This window comes from Paroedura picta, chromosome 18 (genome assembly GCF_049243985.1).
Source record: "Paroedura picta isolate Pp20150507F chromosome 18, Ppicta_v3.0, whole genome shotgun sequence".
In the NCBI taxonomy this organism is placed as follows: domain Eukaryota; kingdom Metazoa; phylum Chordata; class Lepidosauria; order Squamata; family Gekkonidae; genus Paroedura; species Paroedura picta.
In genome coordinates, this window is record NC_135386.1 from 14,641,407 (window position 1) to 14,658,381 (window position 16,975).

At 46.5% G+C, this 16,975-nt stretch overlaps 1 protein-coding gene across 2 annotated transcripts in view; it reads left to right on the top strand.

Moving 5' to 3' along the window:
• The window catches only part of ADAMTS17 (ADAM metallopeptidase with thrombospondin type 1 motif 17), a 157,258-nt gene that overhangs the window by 50,735 nt on the left and 89,548 nt on the right, over positions 1–16,975 (top strand). For both annotated transcript variants that reach the window (XM_077317337.1, XM_077317338.1), the window contains exon 8: positions 7,070–7,175. In XM_077317337.1, the coding sequence (XP_077173452.1) occupies positions 7,070–7,175 (106 nt within the window). The remainder of the gene's footprint in view (positions 1–7,069; positions 7,176–16,975) is intronic.

Genomic DNA, 16,975 nt, shown 5'->3' on the forward strand with positions numbered 1-16,975 from the left:
ACACCAGTCTGTTGGGAGTCTTAAGTTGGAAATGCTGTCAGTTAAAACTTGAAATGATGCTTGGATTGAGACAACAGAGGTTGTTGGTCCATGTCTTCCTTGCTAGATTTGTATAATTCCCAAAGAGCAGCCAGATTAGTCCATTGTAGCAAAAACTGGAGCATGTGGCAGAATGGATTTGTTTGAGCCTGCAGAACTTATTCCACCCTGCCCACTTGAAGGGGTTCTCAACTCCTGGAGGGGCTTGTCTCTCTCTCTCTCTCTCTCTCTCGGGTAACTCACCACCACTGACTGACCACTGCTGCCCAGTGCCTCGCCACAGTGGGGCCAGAAACCTGCTGGGTGTGCCCAGGGAGGAGAAGCTGCTTGCCAACCTCCCTCCCTTTTCTGGGTCTCCCCTTTGCAATAGCTTGTCCAAGGCAGTGGAGGTCTATGTGGTTCAGAGAACCCTACCAGCATCCAAAAATGCAAAATATTTATTCAAAAGAAAATGTTTACAAGCATTGTTTTAGCCTAGCACCAGAATGAGCAAGATATTTTTTTTAATGGGGTAAAATGGAGTCCTTCTGACCCTCTCACTAAACAGGCCCTACTAGATATTATAATGGAGGGCAGGGTCCTTTAATTTAAGAAGGTGCAGATCTTTATTGGGTCTCCATGACCTTAAAGCTTATTTCCGCTCTCCAGGCAACTTTATGGCCAATGGCGGCCCTCTAGACTTGAGGCAAGAGGTCTGCTGATGGATCCATTGTGAAAGAGACCTTGTGGCCGGGAGGTTTTATCTTATCCCTTTCTCTAACTATTTCCTAGGTCAAGCTAGGTCAGAGAAGCATATCCTGGAAAGACTACAGAATTCTCCTTCCTAGAGACACTGTAGTATTTAGGACCTCCAAATCTCTATTTTATTGTTTGGAGAAAAGTTGATCTGCCCATCCTCTCTGGCCAGAGCAATTAGCATTTGTATGAGGGTGAACAATTGGGATAATGCCCTCCTTCCTCCTGGTTTCAGCTAAGAGGAGGATTTCTCAACCAGGGTTTCCTGAAACCCTGGGGTTTCTTGACAGCCCTGATATATAGGGACCAGCCGAGTTGAATTGGGGGAAACTCTTTTGCACCGCCATCTTTATGACTGCTGATTTTATGATGAATGTATTATGTTTTAATGGGATTTTATGGTTCGTGATGTTTTATTGTTTTATTTTGTAAGCCACTTTGAGGCAGTTTTGTCAAGATGGGCGGGGTATAAATTCAAAAATAAATAAATATTTAAAATGTTTAAAACATTTATTGGGTGATATGACCATTGGCCCAACTGGCCAATGATGGGCCTGGAGGGGGTGGGAAGGGGAGGGGGCCTGGGTGGGCGTGTCCACAGCTCTACTTCCCAACCAAATTTTGCATGATTGCACCACTTCTGGGGTTTCTCAAAGGCTGAAGAATGTTTCAGGGATTTCTCAATGGTGAAAATGTTGAGAAAGGCTGGCCTAGAGGAAAAGAAATGGTTAAAACGTGAAACCTCCAAGCCAAAAGGCATTTCTTCACAGAGCACCCTCAACACTAACAAAATTTTATTCCTGTAAAGCTCTCACGGACTAGAGTTCTATTTCTGGACATTTTCTCTGCCTAATGACTACCTGCAGTGGGTAGGGAGCCTTTGCTAAGATAGTTAATTCAGACATAAGCTCTTTAATGGCCTCTATATATCCCTTTATTAGATTTTAATCTTACAGGATGAGATTTCTTCCTGGGCTTTCTGCACTTTATGGCAGCCTTGTGCATTTTTTCCTCCCAGATCTCCTTGTGTAAATTTTCTGCATAATGGAAATCCACTCAGAGCATCTGAAGACCTGCGTTCTAGTCCCACAACCTTGGGTCGCCAACCTCCATGTGGAGCCTGGAGAGGGATGGCAGACATCCGCTGAGACCTGGGGATCTCTTGCTTTGGCACCTCTCTCTCTGCTTCAGGGGTCCAAGAAAGCGGGGGAAATCCTTCCCAGTCTGCCCACCCAAAACTAGTGGCGTCAGTATTTGGGGCTCCGTCACAGACACCACGTGCGCCCAGATGGGGGAGTGGAGTAACGGTTGTGAGTGACATAGGCCAGGGGTAGTCAACCTGTGGTCCTCCAGATGTCCATGGACTACAATTCCCATGAGCCCCTGCCAGCGTTTGCTGGCAGGGGCTAATGGGAATTGTAGTCCATGTACATCTGGAGGACCACAGGTTGACTACCCCTGATGTAAGCGACCAGAAACAGAGGCTCTGCAAGTTTTGGGGAGGAAGAGCAGGCATGAGATGTGGTGTCAGCTCTGATTCCGGGACAAAACCCTACCATAGAGTTTTGGCCAAAAGCCAGAGCATCACTCCCAATGTCTCCAATGCACTTATGTCCCTTTCATGCATGTCAGGGCGCTCCTGGACTACACCCCCAGAACCCCCCTCGGCTAGCCCAACTCCACCAGGCAAGCCTAACCCTAGAGATCTAGACAAAAGAGATGAATTTCTCCAGAGGAAATGGCTGCTCTGCAAGATGAGCTGTAGGCGTTACATCCTGCTGCAGTCCCGCCCCTTCTCCAAGCCCCTCCCTCCTTAGGCTTCATCCACAAATCTCCAGGAATTTCCCCACCAGGGATTGGCGCCCTACCACAAATGTGTGTACTGGAATAAAATTTTGTTAGTTTTTAAGGTACCCCAAGACTCCTGCTTAGTTTAAACTGTTGTTGTTTTTTTTGACCCAGACTCCTCAATCCACCAAGGATCTGTCCTCCCAAAGTTGAAGCAGGAGAAGTTTGTAATTCATTCATTCATTTGCTAACCAAGCAGATGACACATTTCTTCGCTGTCAACCAGCGTTCCTGCCCACGTATCGTTAGAGGATTAATTGAGGGGAAGTGGCACCATCAGAGTGTATATCTTTCAGGCTCTTGTTTATTTATTTTTTTGATGGATCACCTCCTCAATGAATGGGTTGACTGAGCTTCTTTGTAGGGGGAAGAAAAACAAACACTCCCATCCCCAAAAAAACCCCATAATAGCGTCTTCTGGAGATGTTGCTAGCAGAGTCCTCATTTAACTGGCAGCTGAGCCGGCAGCTGCAAGCTGTTTACATGTGAAAGCTGGGAAGAAGCCCTGATTTTACAGTTGCGTGCGGTTTCTGCCGTTCGAGTCTAGATAGCATCATCTGCCCAAGCCCAGGCTCAGAACTTACATGCCGCAATTACGCCATTCCCCACGGGGAGCAATTTTGAAAGGGAACCAGGCAGCACTTTAGAAAATCTTGCTGATGTTGCTCCATCGGGCAGCTGATGCTCTTGTTGAGGGGGCCTTTTTAATGTTAAGCCATGTTGGAAACAGGGGACCAATGGATTGTTTTCACCTGCCCAGGGAATTGTGAAGGAGAATGCATATGTCCTTTCATACACCAGTGCATTTTAGAAGGTCGCAAAAGCACATCGAAAGTGGATTATTCAGCGTGTGCAGAAAGGGCCAGTGACTCAGTCAAACAAGAGTATTTTGCACTGATACCTTAAAATATTTTAGGCCTTCGCACTCATTCAATCTTGTACAACCTTTGTCAAGATCTAATTTTTAACAGTGGGTTCAGGTGGGTAGCCCAGAGTTTGAGCCCAGCGGCCTCTTTAAGACCAAGAAATTTTAATTCTGAATTCAACTTTGTTGGTCTTCAAGGAGCCACCAGACTAAAATTTTGTTCTATTTTTTAACGGTAGATTTTGAATTGGAAGAAAAAAGTCTGAAGCTCTAATAATTTGGCTTCTTTCATGTGCATTTATTAAAAACTTAGCCTGTTTCAGTAGAAAAAATGTATTGCTTTGGTTTCTCCTGTGAATTGATGAATTGGAGCTCCCTTTCTCCCCACACACACATCCTCCTTTGGGTAGAAAAAAGCAGCATATAAGAACCAACTCTTCTTCTTCAGTAATATCAAGGCTCTCTCAGCCTCACCCACTTCACAGGAGATCTTTTGTGGGGAGAGGAAAAGGAAGGTGAATGTAAGCTGCTTTGAGACCCCCGGTAGAGAAAAACAGCGTATAACAACCAACTCTTCTATGACTCAGGACAACATCCAGGAAACAATTTACATCAGACAGTTAAAAGCCTTAAATCAATCTTTTCCTTCATCTTTAAACCCATGTCATCAAATCATTTCCCCTTTTTATGCAAGAAGTCAGCGAGGGGTTTATAATTCTTCAGCAAAAAAGTTGTCTTTTCTGTCTCAAAGACGTACGTCTAGCCGTCTCTGCAAGCTCTGACATCTTTCGTGGCCGGTCTTCCACTGGAGGTTTTCTCCTAATTTTCCGGTTCTGACATCCACGTTGACATAAACGGTAGCCTTCCATATGGAAGTGCTGCTGCACAGATGTAGCACTCTAGCTCTGAGATCGAAATAGCCCCCAACAAGCTTGTGTTTGTGATGTCAGCTTGTCGTTCAGACATCTGTCTACAGCAGCCCCTTAACCACTGGCAGGTTGCTTGTTTTCCTTGATCAGGAAGAAGTGCAAAGGCCAACGTCCCCCCCGAAGGCTGCCGCAGAGAGAGGCCTCCTCATGTTGCTTAGGCTGCTAATTAAGGTTTCGTTTATTGCCAACAAAGCTAGAGGATTTTCTACCCAACTGCATCTTCCAAAAATAAAAAAATCTGCTCAGGGTTTCTAGCAAGCCAATTAAGGTGGTGGTGGTGGGGAGTGTGTGTGTGTGTGTGTGTGTGTGTGTCAAGATTGGTAGCTTATTAAGAAGGTGCCCAAAAGACTCTGATGCCTGAATCATGTGCAGACAAAGGGCTCGGTTAAGCTGGGTGCTGCCTGGCCATTTTGATCTGGCAAAGTTCTCATTACACACAGGAGAGGTTGGATCCAGGATCTGTTGTACTGTGTCAGGCAAGCGGTGTGTGTACACATCGGTCCTCAACGAGGGCTTTTTCCGTCCTGGCCCCCACCTGATGGAATGAGCTCCCTGAAGAGATCAGAGCCCTGCCTGAACTCCCACAATTCCGCAGGGCCTGCAAAAGGGAGCTCCTCCACCAGGCATTTGCCTGAGACCGATCAAATCCAACAACATCCATAGATGCCCTTTCAGAATCCATGCCTTGAACAGTGGATGAGTGAGAGGGTTTTGAGTGTCCTGCATAGTGCAGGGGGTTGGACTAGATGACCCAGGAGGTCCCTTCCAACTCCACGATTCTATGAACTAGTATGACTTCTCGGGGGGGGGGCTATCTAAGTTATCGTTCCTGTTATGTTGTTGTTGATTGAGATTAATCCAACCGCTGTTGGGTTACTGTTGATGATATTTTTGACTATGTTATATGTTAGTTTGTTCCATGTATCCCCCCCCCCCCCGTGATGTTATAAATAAACCGCCCTGAGCCGTATGGAAGGGCAGTATAAAAATCTAATAAAATAAATAAATACAATTCTAAGATGCTATTTGAGAAGAGTAAGGATTGCTAATTGCCGCTTTATTTCTGCCTGCCAAACCTGACCCAAGTCTCTGCCCTGAATGTCGTGATGAACAAAGATATTTTCTGCTTTGAAGATTTTCTTTTTTGGGGGGGGGGGAGATGAAAAGAACGGTTCTCATACTGTGCCACTAGGTCTGTTGTCCTGCTCGAGTTATTACGAGCCGCTGAACCCCAGGCCACCCCTGCGTGGGAGCAAGTTTTCCTGGCAACTAAATGGATCCCTTGTCTTTTAGCTTCAAAAAATGTCTAAGCTTGAATTAATTAAAAGGCTCTTACTTGGAGGGTCTCTGGGCTTGCAGTCTGTCCCCCCTCGAGTCTAAATTAAATAAGGTCCTAATTAAAAGTAGAAATTCAGCCTTAAGGTTGGCGCATATCGTGTGGGTAGTCCGCACACTCTTTGAATGCGTACCTGGTGGGTAATGGCTGTCCTTGCTGCAAGGGATCACCCAGGAAACCTTTCTGAAGAAAAAACAGAGGGAAATGACAGAAGGGGGAGACCGCGGCTCGAAAATTGGAACAGGAGAGACTCTTTCAACATTCACTTAAAGAATATGAAAATGAGAAATCTGCTAATTTTCATGATAGGTAACATTATAGGTTGGTCAATAGCTTCTAGGCTACCACAATATAGGCTGACCCTAGTTAGCTTCCTAGATCTGACGAGATTGATCTGACCTGAGCCATCCAGGCTCCCCCCCTATACATCTCTGCAAGGTTATCTAAACATCTAAGCATGCCAAAGTTGTTGTTGTTGTTTTATGAGGTGGGAGTTCTCTGTCTCAGGGGTAGTCAACCTGTGGTCCTCCAGATGTCCATGGACTACAATTCCCATGAGCCCTGCCAGCGTTTTCTGGCAGGGGCTCATGGGAATTGTAGTCCATGGACATCTGGAGGACCACAGGTTGACTACCCCTGCTCTATGTCATTCTGCAGTCTTATCCTGGGGTCGCTTTCCAGTGCTGGAAATCCACCACGAAGGTTCCATGCCTGCCTTGTAATCCTTGCCTGTCGTTGATAGACCTATTATTCATCAATCTACAATTTTTCAGCCTTTTAACGTAATATCCATTAGAATCACAGAATGATAGAGTTGGAAGGGACCTCCAGGGTCATCAAGTCCCAGGAAATTCACAACTACCTGCCCACCACAGTGACCCCAATTCCCTATTTCTTGTAGCAATGAGATCCATAGTTTAATGATATACATTGTGCCTAGAAGATACTTCCTATTGGGTCTGAACCAGCCATCTTTTTTGCAGAGTCTTGGCTGATTACCTTGTTTATAACAGCCTCAGTCATTCCAGGTTTCCGTTCCCAGTTCCCACAATCCCTACCTTAGTCTTTTTGGTGGCCAAAGGGGACCTCCTGCTCTTTTTCTTCTCAGGGTAACAGCTGGCCAGATCTGACCTTTTGTCTGTCTTGAACCTGTGTCCACTCATTTTCAAGTTCTTGTGTTCCGAAAGTGATTTCTTTATCCTTTTGACATGATTTTATACTGAGTCAAAGCTTTGGCCCACCTACTTCAATGCCAACGTGCTGGAAGATCTCAGGGGTTGGCACTGATGAAACCCTTCTTCCTTCTAATTTTGTCAGGAATTGCCTATCTCGGAGGGATCTGCAGCGCGAAAAGGAAATGCGTCCTTGCGGAAGACAATGGATTGAATCTAGCGTTCACCATCGCGCACGAACTGGGACACAAGTAAGGACTCGCCGTTTGTGTATTTATTTCTAAAGGAATTTATATCCCGCACCTTCACCCAAGGTGGGTCACAAACATGGAAAAATAATCTAAAAGACATTAAAACATTTAAAAAACATAGCCCTTCACCCTCTCTGTGAGGCAGGGAAGGCTATGACTGGCTCCAACGTCTCCCAGCAAGCTTTTTCTCAGATTTGATCCTGGTCTCCCTGATCCTCATCCATCATTCTACCCTCTACACATCACTGGCTCTATATCTCTACCTTTTAATGATCCTTTCAGTTTGTTCATATTTCAGCAGTTCCTATCAAAACATTGCCTAGAACTGCAGGAGAACATTGAGAACATTGTTTAGAACGGCGAGAGCTTTCGGCATTCTGCAGGGCCTGCAAAAGGGAGCTCTTCTGCCTGGTTTATGGTTGAGGCTGGCGTGGCAAAGAAGATCTGATGGGCCTCCCAGTGTTGTGTTAAGCGTTAAGAGCGTAAGCACACACTATGTTATCTACGCTCCCTTCTCCCACTCCTGTACTAGATTTCGGGGGGGGGGGGGGGAGTGGGTTGCAGGCCACCATGGTTTTAAAAAGTTTTTAGGAGGCTGTTTATTGTACATGGATGGATGTCCAGAATGGATGGATGTCCAGTGTTTTAATTGGGTTTTAATGGGGCTTTTAATACAGACAGGGAATGCCAATAAGTCTAAAGAATGAATGAATGAATGAATGAATGAATGAATGAATGAATGAATGAATGAATGAATGAATGAATGAATGAATGAATGAATGAATGAATGAGCCAGTGTCCTTGGTTGAGAAAAGCCAGTGAATCAGCGAAACCCTGAGGTTTCTTGATGGCCCTGGAAGGGTTTCCTATATGGGTGGGAGTTAATTTTTTGTATATTTTTTAAAAACTTGTTAAACAATTACTGGGTGACATCAGGTGATATCAGAATTATCAACATCAAGTTGGCCTCCCTCCTGTCTTGCACCCCTCTCCTGGGTTGTGGTTTTACACTCATGGGCAGAATTTTTCGAATGATTTTAGAATAGTTTAATATATTGTTGGTTACATGTCGTTCACCTCCCTTGCCAAAGCAAGGTTTTAAAAAAAAACTTCTACAAAGCCAATCAAATCTCCAGTGTCCAGTCATAAAGCTCACTGGGCAGAAAATCCACCCACTTTCTAAAAATAGTTGAAGGGTGCCAGAAACATTGGTGAGGGGCATTGGAGTATCCATGAGTGCCCCATAGGGACCCTTGACCTGGAGAACCATTGCCAGTCAAACAGACGAGGCTGACTTTAATAAACCAAAGGTCTAATCTGGCCTAAAGTCAGTCAGTATTTCCAGATATTTAAATAATACGGAGAGGGTCAAACAGCAATGGGCGAAGCAAGTTTACATACCACCTTAGCTTATTGTGAGCACAGTTCAGTAATAGTTAAACGGAAGTCTTCAGGGCGGAAGTTGTTGTTGTTGTTGTTATTATTATTATTATTATTAATTATATTTATTTCCCGCCACTCCCCGTAGGCTCATGGTGGGTCACAACAGTCCTATCCCCATTAAAATACCCATTAAAAGACTTTAAAACAATCCCAACATGGCGGAAGCTCTCATTATTCCTATCCCCTGCTATCAGAGCGGCAGGGAGGGTGGGGAGGAGATCTAACTTACCAGGTCCGGGGGGGGGGGGGGAGGAATGCTGGCACTCATTTGCTGACCCCGGCCTCAGCCAAAAACCTGGTGGAAGAGCTCCGTCTTGCAGGCCCTGCGGAAAGCTGGTAAATCCTGCAGGGCCCGCAGCTCACCCGGGGGCTCGTTCCACCAGGTAGGGGCCAGGACCGAAAAGGCCCTGGCCCTGGTCGAGGCCAGGTGCGCTTCTCTAGGGCCAGGAACGATCGGGAGATTCTCCCCCACTGAGCGTAAAGCCCTGCGGGGGATGTAGGGCGGTAGGTGGTCCCTCAGGTATGTGGGTCCCAACCCGCGTATAGCCTTAAAGGTCAAAACCAGAACCTTGAACCAGATCCGGGCAGCAATTGGCAACCAATGCAGCTGCCTCAGCACAGGCTGGATATGGGCCCTCCAAGGTGTACCAGTGAGGACCCGAGCAGCTGCGTTTTGCACTAGCTGGAGTTTCCGGATCAGAGACAAGGGTAGAGCGAGTTACAGAAATCTATTCTGGAGGTGACTGTCGCATGGATCACTGTAGCAGAGTGGTCAGGGGACAGGTAGGGCGCTAGTAGTCGGGCCTGGCGAAGATAGAAAAATGCCTGACCCGCTTCTCTCTTGACCTGAGGCTCCATAGTCAGGGAGGTATTGATGGTCCCCCCCAGATTCCTGGCCTGGGGTGCGATGGTAAGTTGCGCTCCTGCCAGGGTGGTTAGGCGCGCTGCCTGGTCCTGCCCTCTGCCTCCCAGCCACAGGACCTCCGTCTTGGAGGGGTTGAGTTTCAGGTGACTCTGCTCGAACCATTCAGTCACTGCTTCCAAACATCTGGCGAATGGTTCTGGGGGGGGGGGGGAGTCTGGGCAGCCGTCCATGAGGAGATAGAGCTGGGTGTCATCAGCGTACTGGTGGTAACCCAGCCCAAAACTCCTTTCCAGTTGGGCCAGAGGGCGCATAAAGATGTTAAATAACGTCGGGGAGAGGACTGCGCCCTGCGGTACCCCACAAGGGAGTCCGTAGGGACGCGAGAAGTTGTTTTCGAAGGAGTGCTCGCAGATCAGAAATAGTTAAACGGAAGTCCTCAGGGCGGAAGTTTCGAAGGAGTCAGGTGAGGTGTTTTCCCTTCTTCTTGCCGCACTGATCCGTGTTTCTTCCGTCAGCCAAACGCTTCCCCGTCTTTCCTTGGAAGCCCTGTGCCTGCTCTGAGGAGTCCTTAAAGGTCACCCAAAAAGGCCATGACTCGAGATGGTATCTCAAGCTCATGTGCTTGCAATAAGTCGTGCTTCAAAAAGGAAAAACAAAAAGCATCTTGATCAAATCACATTAAAAAAAAAGAACTACCATTACTTGCAGAGAAATTCTTGGCCACAAGCATGCATAGCTCCTTACTGTTTGCGTGGCCATTATAATACATTACCTTAAATAACAAATATTTGCTTGCTAAAGGGAATCCAGTAAACCGTTGTCAAGATTTTCAATCCGGTCCTGCCGCTCGGTGTTCGGTAATCGTGCAAGCGACTTGCGTGGCTTCCCGACTCATGTCTTGAATGCTCGGGGACAGGCACAGAAAATAATTTCAGCTCCTGACAAAAGTTGCCAACATGAAAATGAATGCCCTGCTCCCCCCCCCCCATGCAGCCCCCTTACCCGCGGCCTTCCTTTGACACCAAAAAGTGAATGAGCCAAACTGAGAACGGTTTCGGCAGCCCCGAATGACGGGAGGCCTTTGTTTTTATTCAAACCATATGCCAGGCTGTTAAATCTATTCTCAACCTTAACAGGGCATTAATCTGAGGCTTGCCGTGTGAGGAAATCATTGTTACATGCCGAAAAGATGCTGTTAAAGGGGTGCCTGGCTGCTGAGCCCCCGTTGGACTGAAAGCAGACCGGCTTCGTATCAGGTTGACTGTCGTGGCTCGCGTTCCCTCCTCTTCCCCATCAGTTCTGAAAAATGAAATCTGAAATGAGAAACCATGAGGGTGCCGCATATTCTCTGTCGGAGATGTGGTAGGCTTCCTCTCTTGGAGTCACGGCTCCCTAGGGAGATGGCACGGCCGGTTCCGGCGATTGGGAAGCCCTGGGACAGCTCTGCCTAGGAAGGCCCCATCCCCATGGGTGTGTAAGCCAACAGGCACAGTTAGTAAGGAGAGTGAAGCAAACAAACAGAACATCTCATAGTACCTGGTGCCTTGCCAGGGTACAAACTAGGGGTTCCAGTCCCCAGGTAGGAGCAGAGTATCCCTTGGTTTGCAGCCCCTCTTCCCACTTCAGGGTTATCAGGAAGCAAGGGGAATAAATCTCCCAAACAGCCAGAAATAAATGCAATGTGCGTACGTCATCCAGAAGTCACATAGGCGTGTTGGTGAGTTTGGGGGCACTCTGGTTTGTGGGCAGAACTCTATGATAGAAGACTAGTTCTACCATAGAGGCTGTGCCCACAAATCAGGGCATGTCCCTTTTGTTTATTATTAGAAGATTTATAGACTGCCCCTCTCCTCAAGCAGGCTCGGGGTGGTTTACAAAATAGTTAAAACATGCCTAGTCAAGATTTATAACATCCCACAATTAAAACTTTATGGCTTCTTCGCTTCTTGCTCCCAGTAAATTCACCCTCATCCCCTGCCAGCTGGGCTGACAGACCTGTCAACCCTAGCTCAAACTATCTTAATGGAAACACTCAGGCTTAATGGTCTCTCTAGAGCAGCAGTGGCCAAAGTGTGGCTCTCCAGAGGTCCATGCAGGCTGGCAGGGTCTTGTGGTAATTGTAGTCCATGGACCTCTGGAGAGCCACAGTTTGACCACTCCTGCTCTAAAGTACTACAGCAGCAAATGCTAGGATATTTGGGGGACAGTGTATGGGGAGGATGGAGCTGGGGGAATGGTAACATCACTTTCTCCCAGTCTCAGTTGTCTCTGGGGAAGTTCCTACAGCAACACAGGATGTTGGTCACTTCTGGGTGCAGGGTTGCTGTCTGTGATGTCACTTCCTGATGACACTCTAGAAATTTCCCCAGTCTCTGTGGTCTCTTCCATAGAGATCTGGGTGATTCTTAGAGTACCACCATCAATGTTGTCAACCTCCATTTTGCCCAACCCTGGGTTAACCCTGGGTATCACAGAGTCCTGTGAGAGCTGTTCTCACAGAGCAGTCATGTCAGAGCTCTCCTGGCTCCATCCACCACACAATGCACTTCAGAAGTAGCTTTTATTTGTTTGTTTATTTATTGTATTCATATACCGCCCTCCCCCGAGGATCACGGCAGTTTTCATAAAACACAGAAACATGGAACGTAGTTTTTCATAATAATGATAATATTAACATTAAACTATAACAAAGGTAACAGAGTATAACGATGCAAACAGGTCCACATGGGTGGATTTCTTGGAGGGAGGGAGCAGGGCCCTGTAGATATTGCTGGCCACCTGGTCTCAACCAAATACACCTAGCAGAAGAGCTCCCTTTTGCAGGCCCTGTGGAACAGTTTTAGCTCCAGCAGGGCCCTGATCTCTTCCAGGAGCTCACTCCACCAGATGGGGGCCAGGATAGAGAAGGCTCTGGCCCTGGTTGAGGCCAGGCGGGATTCTTTAGGGCCAGGGATCATTGGCCTGTTTTGTACATGAAAATCCAGCTGCAAAAGTTCTCTGAAAGGGTATTATCCTAAGTGTATGGAATGGGCCATACTCATCCATTCAGGCCCCGCTTCCAGGCTGTTTGTCGGATGGACAGCCGACCAATGCAAGTCGTCTGCAGAAATCTTCTGGTAGGGTCTCCTGGTCTGGACAGAGAAGGTAACTCCTAGTTGCTTCTTGAGAGAAAGAAGAACAAATGGCGTCTGTTCAGATTGAAATGTTCAGTTTGGGCTTTCTGCTGTTACGGGGTGGAAAAAGTGAACCAACTTCCTAACTGATAGGTTGGATTTCCAACCCTTCCTTTCGTGTTGCTTGGATTTACTGCACAAACAGTTCTGCAGACAGCTGTTTCATTAACAAAAAATCCAAACACATCTAATTCTAATGAAAGGCGCCATTAACGAGTTGGTTAATACGATCGTGAAATATCTTCTTGTGTCGTGTGACCACAGGCTCTCAGGTGGCTTTTTCTTCTACAACCTACTTTTAAAATAACCACCTATTCCACTTATTTGCTTCTTGTCAAGGGTCCTAGAGGAAAGGTCCTAATATGCATGATATGTTATGTTATTCAGTGTCTCTTGTGGGGAGAGGAAAGGAAAGGGGATTGTAAGCTGCTTTGAGACTCCTTTGGGTAGAGAAAAGCAGCATATTAGAACCAACTCTTCTTCTTCAGTAATATCACTATTACTACACACTGATATTACTATCAGGGCTCTCTCAACCTCACCCACCTCACAGGGTGTCTGTTGTGGGGAGAGGAAAGGGAAGGGTATTGTAAGCCACTTTGAGACTCCTTTGGGTAGGGAAAAGTGGCATATAAGAACCACATCTTCTTTTTTGCAGACAGTTCTGATTGGAGTTTAGGGGGGCTTCCGTCTGCGAATGGGTTGCCGTGCAGAAATCTATAGAGGCGAGTAGAGAATACCTCTGCACGCTTGAGAGAATCGTGTCCCTAGCAGTCCCAAGTCCCCCAGCAAATTACCTCCTACAGCATAACCTGTATGTGCATAGAACGTGGGCATTCAAGTTTTCTCAATTCCCAGAGCAGGAAGTTGAAGAAACAATTATCCAGATGTGTGAAATGCAGAGATTTGCCTGCAATACACATTAAAAATGGAAATATTTCACAAGGGACCCCTGTAAAAGCCCAGAAGAGAATGGGAGGGAGATTCCGGTATCCTGGCTGCAACAAACAACCATCTGGCTGGTGGCCATTTCTTTCTGTAGTTTTCATGGTTCCTGGCTTTGCTCAGAGCTGCACAGACCATGTCTCAGACTCTAAGCCAAATAATGGAGTGGGCCAGAGAGAGGATTTTTGGAATGTCAAAATGACAGTTGAGAAATGTTTGTAAAAAAAAGAAATCCATGTGCTTCTCCCAGAGGTCTAATATGGATTGAGTTTTCACTTCCAGGTGGCCTTTCCTGCCTTAAAAGCAAAAATACTCTTCCCCCTTCCTTTAACTCAGTGTGGTTGGTTCGATTATCCATGCTTATAGGGGAGCAGGTCTCTGGTGGGTGACCTCCTGGCCTGGCCCCGTTTCCTGCTTCCACTTAACCCGGCAGCGAGGGGAGGGGCCACGGGGTGAATCGGCAGTGCACAGATGCAGAGCGCCACTTCCGGCACAAAATGGAAGGGACGTCATTGCATCGGCATGACGGCCATAGGATTTGCCCAAAATGCTATGGTTTAATCATAGAGTTTGGGGTGAATCCTAGAGTGCCACTTCGACATCCCCTTTTAATGCAGCTTCTTTCCTTTTTCTCTAGAAAACCCTCCTTTTCAGGGAATCCTAAAAGTACTAAGTTTGGGAAGTAGAAACCGGCTGTGAGTGGGGCCTTGTCAATCCTTCAGGGCAACAGCTAAGCATTTTGACAGTTCCGCTTGCTACCGAAACATAGGTCCCCTTGCTGTAGCCTGAAGGCCATAACTCTGAGTCCTGGTCTACAGTATCCAGCCCGCCACATTCTTGGCTGGTGATGTGACGTCTAACATCCTTGCCACGATGATATACATTGCGCTGTGAACATAACTTTATTTAAACCCTCTTTTCATCTCTGTATGTTCCCCATTCCCCTTGGAGCTCCGGAGTTCTGCGTCCCTTGAGTCATTACTAACTATCTAAAGGAAGTTTTGAAGGAGAACCATAGAAACCCAGATGGCCACATTACTCTTCCAGATGGTTCAGGATCAAGACTTAATGGCAGACGTAATACTGAAAGCCTCGTTCCTGGGAGCGTAACACAAACATGCTAATGGCCATGAGCTGAAAAGGTTCTGCCCAGGCTAGCCTGATCTCATCAGATCTCGGAAGCTAAGCAGGGTCAGCCCTGGTTAGTTGTTGGATGGGAGACCACCAAGGAGGCAGGCAATGGTAGACCTCCGCTGGACGTGTTATGCCTTGAAAACCCTGTGGGGTTGTCTGTGACTTGATGGCACATTCCACCGCTAAAAAGACCGTGTGGAATCATCACTGAAATCTCAAGGAAGATTCCCAAGGTGGCAACCCACCACCACCTTATACCACACATGATGTCCTTGGGATCTCTCATAAATGAATAAATTAAGCCAGTGAAAACAGCTCTTCTAGTGATACCTTGATCTTATTTCCTGGGCTCAGACAGGAGTTGCTTCTTGGGGACATTCATCCTAGCTTAGCATTTGAGCTACATTTGAGGTCTTCTCCTTCCCTTCACCACAGAAACGATAGCAAGGTCTTATGCAGGCCTCATTCTTGATTGACATGGTCTGTGGTCACATTCTGGAGTGATCTGAACCATGTGCATTACCTGATGCCATGGCTGAGTAGAAGATCGGTCCATACTGACGACGTTCTGATGTCTTCTTGAAGACAAAGACTCATTGATTTCAGAAGCCGTGGCTGGTTTCCTATGTAAAGCCCTCTGCCACCACCCAATTGGATAATTCTCATCTCTTTTAAATTTTATTTTAGAGTTTTGGGCATTTTTTTCCCCATTTCAATATGCTATTTATTTTGATTGTTACCCTGTTTTTTATCATTCATGCCATTAAAGGTTGACTTGATTGATTAATTGATTGATTGATTGATTGACAGAGTCACATTCTAGATCTGACCCGTGCACCCTGCAAATGCTCTTAAGTGATAAGGAGATAGGACTGCTTAAGGTCATAGAAACCTAGAGTTGGAAGGGGCCATACAAGCCATCTAGTCTAACCCCCTGCTCAGTGCAGGATCAGCCTAAAGTTTCCAGGATAAGTATCTGTCCATAGAACCATAGAGTTGGAAGGGGCTATACAAGCCATTTAGTCCGACCCCCTGCTCAGTGCAGGATCAGTCTCAAGCACCCAGGATAAGGATCTAGTTGTTAGACCTGTCGGTTTATTCCCCTTCTGGCCATCTGTAGGAAAGCCTCCCCCCCCCTTCTGCTGTTTTGATTGTCTGTCCATTCTGTTGTACATCTAGGGTGGAATGTTTTTTGTTCTTTTAAATTATTCATTATTCCGCCCGTGGATAATTGAAATCACATTTTCCGAACTCATTTGCGTTCATTTGCTTGGCTTAACAGCAGCCACGACACAAATATGTGGGGGTGAGTTTTAAACACAGGCGCGCACTTCAGAGATGTTCCATCGAACACCATAGTGGACTACAGCTCATCTTGATCTTCATCTGTAGGTCCTAGAACAAGGAGAACCTTTCAATGAAGGAGAACCCTGTGAAAGTATAATGAGTGAAGAAGGCCTTAGGGGACCCCATCTCATCTTGATCTTCATCTGTAGGACCTAAAATAAGGAGAACCTTTCCATGAAGGAGAACCCTGTGAAAGTATGATGACTGGAGAAGACTTTAGTGGACCACATCTCATCTTGATCTTCATCTGTAGGACCTAGAACAAGGAGAACCTTTCCATGAAGGAGAACCCTGTGAAAGTATGAGTGAAGAAGGCCTTAGTGGACCACATCTCATCTTGATCTTCAACTGTAAGGCCTGGAACAAGGAGAACCTTCCTGTTTTTTAGAAACCCATGAAAATATTATGGGTGCAGAAGGCCTTAGTGGGTTACCCTCCCATCCTGCTCCTTATCCATACGACCTGGAACAAGGAGAATCTTCCAAACCACTGGAAGCAGAGGGCTGATGCTGAGTTTAAATAGCAAATAGATCCACAAGATATGCTGTCTTTGCAAAACCAAACTGTTTCTTTACCCAGCTATTACATGCAAATTGAATGCATCCTTTATCAGTAACATACTCTGCAAAATATTGCACAGCAAGTATTCCTAACACTCCTAGGGCTTGCGTCATTGGGTAAAGGCAATCGCTGCCAACAAAGACCGTGATGGATTGAACCAGAACCACCCTGGCACAAAACTGCTACAAAGTTGCCAGCTCATTAGAGCCTGGCTATTTAACGTGTCCTTGGCTTACTCAGCAGAATAAGCCCAAGTGGGGGCAGGCAACGGAGCTACAGCCGTTGATTAATCTCAAGTTATTTTGGCTGGCTTTCTCTAAATGTCTCAGCGC